This window comes from Entamoeba histolytica, genomic scaffold (assembly GCF_000208925.1).
Source record: "Entamoeba histolytica HM-1:IMSS scf_1104750518849 genomic scaffold, whole genome shotgun sequence".
Classification (NCBI taxonomy): domain Eukaryota; phylum Evosea; order Mastigamoebida; family Endamoebidae; genus Entamoeba; species Entamoeba histolytica.
The window spans coordinates 3,740-10,528 of NW_001914934.1; the positions used below are offsets into that span (position 1 = coordinate 3,740).

The following is a 6,789-nucleotide window of genomic DNA, read 5'->3' on the forward strand; positions in this document are numbered from 1 at the left end:
GAAAAGAGTCCATTTGATTATACTCAAGAGTATGTAGTTAATTGGTTAAATAAACAAATAGGTGATGAACAATATGTGAATGTCAATTCATCTACATTAATTCATTCATGGTTTTAATCATTAATTAGAACCATTCTTTAATTGATTAATGAATTCAAATTCAATTAGTTTAATCCTATTAATTGAGATTTTTCTTCTTTAAGAATTTCTTTGGAAGATAATTTGTTGTTGTAAATCCTATTGTAATTCTATCATCATCAATGTCATCAAGACTTTGTTGGCTAAATCCAATGAATTGCATTTTAACATTGAATTGAATACCATCATCATTCTCGCAAAGTTTCTCTTTTACAAAACATACTGTCCCATATGACAAAAATGCTCCATTAGTGTCTTTATCAGTGTTGTCATACTTATTTAAGAATTCTGTAAGAATATGTTTATTTGGTTCAATTGTGAAATCTTCTGGTTCAAATCCTTCTTTAGTAATTCTAAATCGACCAGGATTGACATTTTTAATTACATAATATATTCTATTGTAAACTGATGATTCTCTGCACTTTTAATAATTGCATTCTTCAACTTTCTCGTGTCTTTACTTAATTGATAGAATGAAATGGTAGTTCCATTGATACTTGTTGGTAATTGTGTTGATTGAACAATAATTAAATTCAATACAAATGCATCATATTGTTTTAGTTTGTCATAATTTCTGAACAATTTATGAATGAGATGAGTATAAAATAGTCATCAGCACCAATAACAGGAACACCATCTTTTTCACTCCATGATTTACTGGTCCTAGAATAATAGAAAGATAAATTGGCTTCTAATGTGAGAGTTTCAGCTTTACAATTAGTGAGTACACTGTATAAGACACCATTGGACATTTCTCTAGCAGCAATTAATCCACCTGCAACTTGTTCTTTATTACTACCAACATGTTGTTGTAAGACTTGTTCTTCCCAACTTCATTTTCATCTATAGGACCATCTAAATGATGGAAATCAGCATTGTGAATAGGATAGTCATCTAATTGGAGTCTGTAACAATCAAACCTGTTTTTCTGGATTCCTTGGACTATTTCTTGACCAGCATAAGTAATGACGTTTAAAACCTTAGGAATGACTTTACTTAGGAGAGTAGATAGAAACCCATTGATAAGAATAGAAGAATATGGGATCTAACTAATAAATGAACATCTATCAAATTGAAATGAGAGATAAAAATAAGAGATTTGAGATATTTAAGAGATTGAGAATAACTATATAATTCAGAAAGAAAAATGAATCCAAAGAATTTATCAGAGGGAACTGTATGCCAAACATATTCAGTTAGAATTGAATGTAATGTAGCAGATTCAGAAGATGATAGAGAGATGGTTATAGTCCCATTAATATTAGGACAAGGAACAGATTGGGACAAAATCAACCCAGAGATGTTTCAAATTAAAGACATCAATATAACAATTAATTCATATTATCAAAATAATATGATGGTAAATCAAAGTATTGAGTGGTATATATCAGGAGACTATCCAATGTATGTCCAAGCATTCGCAGGAAATACATATAACGAAGGAGATGCAACAAAAATGAATGAATTAATCTTTACAGGAATATATTTATCAGCAAAGTCTAATTCTACAATTCGCTCCAATTTCAAGAGTAAGAATATCTACAAGACAGTAATTAACACTGATGATAAGATACAAACTGTAAATAAAGAAGTAATCAGTAGAGGAACAGGAATAGATGAGTCATTAATAAAGAATCCAATGTAGTGTTATAATTAGGACATATAGCAATGTCTATTAGAAAAGAAGACTTCAAACAAAGTACATTTCAAGAAAGAATGACAATACAAGTACTATGCTTTCAGCAATAGAGAAGAAAGAAGAAAGAAGGAGTTGAAGAGAAACATAATTGTAAAGGAAAGATGCAACATAAACCAGAACCAAGTGAAGATAACAAGTATGTAGATACGCCAGTAGGAGGAAAGTTAATTTTGAACTATCAAGCATTTATTAGAGCAGAGATTACAATTGCCTATACAAGAAAGCCATACTAATTGAATAAGGATTTAAAAAGAAAATAGAATGAAGAAAATAAGAAGAAGTTAAAAAGAGGAAATGAGTAAAGGAAAAGATGAAGAAGAGATAAATTCGGAGTAATTAGAAGAGATTTTAGAAGAAATGAAAGGAGAAGAAGTGATATAGAAAGAAGTAGAATACAAAAGAGGAAGGATGAAGAAAGGAGTGATGGAGGATAAAGACATAAACAAAGTGATTGATAACAACATCAAGAAATTCAAAGAAAATTTCAAAGGAGAAGATGTAATAGTTAGAAATATAGTGAAAAAGACAGATTTCATACAAAAGAAAGAAGTCAGGAAGAGAAAATGAAAGTGAGAAAGAAGATAATATGAGTTCAGAGTATTTAGAAGAGATATTAACATGAATGCAGATAACATAAGAAAAGAGAGAATTCCAAAATGAAAAGAATTTGTTAAATTTACATTTCAAAACTGATTTTCCAAAAAAAAAAACATAGAATAACAAAAATAACAAAATGAAGAGAATAGTATAAATAACATTTGATAACATTTCTTTTATTCTATTTATAAATAATATAAATCTTTTATATAACACATTTTAGAAGTTACAACGTGTCACAAAACACTTTTCATTATTTTTTATTAATTTTTTTAATTTTTCAAAATTATATATAAAGGAAAAAAATGAAAAGAAAAAACCATCAGGTAGTCACACCATAACCCTTTGAGCAAGTCACAACGTGGTTATTTTGACTTCTTATTTCTCATTCATCAATGAATGGCACAATAAACAATGACAAGGTTGATCTTGTAGTCATCCCTTCAGATCATGGAATTACATTCAACACTAATCTGGGAGATGATGACAAAAATAATGTCATTGAGGAGCATGATTCATTTGAGTCTGTTGAATATCTTTATGATCGTAATCTCGATGATAATCTCAATGATTATTTGAACAATCTTAATTGAATTCTTATTATTTTTTATATTTCTTTTTCTTGTTTAATTATTTAATGTTTAACAATTTCTCATTTACTTTATTTCGTCTTTTCTTCTTTCTTGAAGATAATTTGTCTTGGAATGGATACTCTATGTATTTCTGTTATTTCTATCCTCTTGAATAATATTTTCCATCTCATTGAATTTAATTATCTCTTTTTAATTCTATCTGAAAACTCATACTTCTCTTCTTCTCTTTCATTCCCTACTACAACACTATCCTTACTCATCACATCGACTATTTCAATGGGTGTTAACATGTTATTCTCTATCATCAGATATGGATTTTCACTCATTGAAATAGAACTTTCTTCTCCTTCATTCTCCTCTAGTGGAACTGTATCTCATTCTTCTCAATAGGTTCTATTCTTTCCATTACTTCCCAACTTCCTGGACTAAGAAGAATATTGAGAATCAATGTACAAACAAGAGTATGTAACCAAATCATTTTATTTCCCTTGTGTTTCCATTTTAGAAAGATGTTACTATCTATGTTAAAGTGTCTAATCATTTCAATACTGTTTAATTGAAGGATATCAAAGATATTTTTATCGACATACAACTCATTTAATTTTCTAATGACATGTGATTGATTAAATTGAAGAATTTTATTATACATAACAGCAGAAAGAAGATTTTCATTAAACATATTATTCAAGAAGTCTACATTAATAGGAGGACTAAATATTTTAACTAAATCTTTAGAACCCATTGTTTTCATTCTTTCTAATTGAATATTTTGTTCTGATCAAAATACTCATCTATAAATTCAAAGACATCTTTTTGGTTTTGTTTCTCAAGATTAATTCTACTTTCTAAGTCACATCTAAGTTTTTCATGATAAGTGAGGATGTTAATTTATTGTTTCTTACTATTAGTGTTATTAGCACTTGTGAGACTCATAATGAAAAGAAAAAAACTATAGATTCATAGAAATAAAGAAATAATAAAACATTAATTAGAAACTAATAGTAAAGTATGTTGAATATTTGTGAATAAGAAATCATCGATTTGAACAACAGGTTGATTAGGATTATGATTATTAACATTTAGAGCAACTAAATTATCAACAGTGAAATTAAAAGTGTCAATTTGATTGACTTTAGGAAGTCCTTTTTCTGAAGTCAATAGAGATGAATCATTTAAGAATCAAATAGACCAACATTATTCTGATAGATGAGTAGAGTGTTAATGAGTTGATTTCGTAAAACAACAAGATTATTATTAGTATGAGTGAAATGTGTTTTGAGACGATTAAATATAGTGATGGCAGGATTATGAACAAATAGAGTTAAATCATCCTTTGTTTTAAGTTCAGAAATGAAAGTATTTTGTTGAGTATAAACTCTGAAGTTAAAGTTAATAGAGAAAATTCCTATCAGGATAATTGTATCTAATAATAATCATAACATTAGTCAAGAATTGACACAAATATTTGAAAGTTGATTCAAATGAGTATCTATAACCTTTAAGTCTATTTAAAGAAATTAAATTTGTAGTGAGTTGCTTGTAAATAGATATATTCAAAGGTGTTTTAATATCTCTTTTAAAATAAACAGAACAAACAGGATACATGATGTGATTCTTATTTCTTTGAGCACCAATATCATTAAGAACAATTTGAAATTGATAGATTTGTTGAATTAAGTGATATAAAAATAAATATCAGTATGAATATTTCATTCAGTGATAGACTTTCTAAGTTGTTCAATATATTTTGTTTTGTTGTCTTTTTAAATCATTGTTCAATTTTATGAGGAAGATTACCCCTATTAGTAGACATTGAATATTTAAAGAGATAAGAACTGAAAAAACAAAGATGAGTTTTGAGAAAGGATGTATAAATGAAGCGACGGTAATAAAGGGAATAGAAAGGAAGAACATCTTTTTGTTTTGAAAAACTGTTACAGGAAAGACATTAACAGGTAATGAAATGTGTAAAAGAATAAGGCAATTAATTCCATATAATAAAAGTACAAGTAAATTATGGAGAAATTATAAAAAACAAAAAGTAGATTTACTTGATGACATTGATAAAAACAATGTTAAATATATTAAAACAGTATATTTACATGTGGAGATTATTATAATTTTGAAGTACAAATAAGTAGTAAAGAAGATAATATTGTAATTAATCCAGTTAATTATACATTAATAATTACATCTACATTTAATTCAGAAGAATTATTTGAAATTAAGAATAGATATGAAATAATTTCAATAAATTAATTGAAGTGGTTCATATTGATGAGAATTAATTAGATTAATAAAATGAATAACATAATTGAATAAATTTTAAGAAGTTAATTATATTTAATTTTCCTCTATGTATTATCTCTTAGTGTATAGATACTATTTACTTTGGAGAAAAATAGAATGAATAAAACGAAAATAATAAAAAGAATGAATTCGATTAGAATAGAGTGGTTATCATCATCAAATGAGTCAAAGAATATTTCTCTTTCATTTTGATTCTCAGCAACAATAAGGGTGTTATTTTCAAATGTAATTTGACTATTTTTATGAATAGAATAATTAGGGATGACAATTTCATAGTCAGAAATGTGTTTTATGTACAAGTACAACAAATTTCATAAACCATAAGAATGTTATAATCATCATTCTCACTCTCATTGAAGACTAGTCTTCTATAGAAATAGTTTGAATGAAATCTTGAGTTATTGTTTGACATTTGAAGAATGGAAAAGGAGATTAAAATAAAAAGAAGAAATTAGAATATCTAGTAGGATGTTTGTAATTGTTGAACAGTATTTTATTGGAAGAGAATATATTGATGATGTCTAAATTGAGCATTTTTAACCATAGTTTATTTGGTTTCTAAAATGTCTTAATATAATGTTGTTGTAGAAAAAAATAATGACTATGATAATGTTTTATCACCATTCACTCTTCTGTAAACATTATTTGCTTTATATCTCTTTATATATAATATATTTGTGTATTTCTCATGTTTATTTTTATTAATAATGAAGTGTTATCTTTTTGATATTTTTAGATTCACCAACATCAACATTTTCAGATTTTACATTTTTACTACTCATCATAGAATGAATAAGAAATAAAATATCAAAATACCGACATGTGACAAATGTATTGTCACAATTTCTCTTCATTTTCTTATATAAAACAAATGAAAGTATAAGAAATTATAATAAATTTCTAGAATAAAATATATTCAACATTTGTTTTATTCATATTTTCCTAAATTCATTTACAAAATATATATGGCTAAGAAATATTGAAGAAAATAAGTAGTTATGTAATTAATTTATCTAATTCTATAAAAAGAACACCAATAACAAAATATTATAATAACAAAAAAAAAAGAAAAAAAGAATATTATTGTTTTGTCGAACCGTAACAAAAAGAGGAAAAAAGATCGTAGATGGATCCTGACTTAATTTTGCTCAGTGCGAAATTTAGACTAGGTATGAATGACGATAAGAGGAGGATTCGATAAATAAAATAATAAAAAAACTATCTTATTATAATATTGTCCTGTCAATGTCCTATCTATGTCCTATCTATGTCCTATCTATGTCCTATCTATGTCCTATCTATGTTCTGTGTCCTGTCGCCACGTCAGTGGACTACACAATATATAAAGCTACAGTATTACCTTTATACTTGTGTAGTCCACTTCTGTAGTCGATGTCCTCCAGACGCTATCAATTAACGCTAAATGAACCAACTAAGTATTATGCTTTATTG

General features: G+C 26.7%; 3 protein-coding genes across 3 annotated transcripts; 1 reads left to right on the top strand and 2 right to left on the bottom strand.

The window, feature by feature from the left end:
- Window positions 1-178: 178 nt before the first annotated feature.
- On the bottom strand, window positions 179-890 carry EHI_168830 (uncharacterized protein; the record flags this gene model as incomplete). Its single annotated transcript, XM_001913685.1, has 2 exons — window positions 179-552; window positions 758-890. 2 exons carry the CDS (start codon window positions 888-890, stop codon window positions 179-181), a joined length of 507 nt encoding a protein of 168 aa, XP_001913720.1.
- A 395-nt stretch (window positions 891-1,285) lies between these two features.
- On the top strand, window positions 1,286-2,070 carry EHI_168840 (uncharacterized protein; the record flags this gene model as incomplete). Its single annotated transcript, XM_001913686.1, has 2 exons — window positions 1,286-1,635; window positions 1,890-2,070. The coding sequence occupies 2 exons, from the start codon at window positions 1,286-1,288 to the stop codon at window positions 2,068-2,070; spliced, it is 531 nt and encodes a 176-aa protein (XP_001913721.1).
- A 1,136-nt stretch (window positions 2,071-3,206) lies between these two features.
- On the bottom strand, window positions 3,207-3,769 carry EHI_168850 (uncharacterized protein; the record flags this gene model as incomplete). The annotated part of the gene is made up of 2 exons (XM_001913687.1): window positions 3,207-3,385; window positions 3,445-3,769. The coding sequence occupies 2 exons, from the start codon at window positions 3,767-3,769 to the stop codon at window positions 3,207-3,209; spliced, it is 504 nt and encodes a 167-aa protein (XP_001913722.1).
- Between the last annotated feature and the right edge of the window lie 3,020 nt (window positions 3,770-6,789).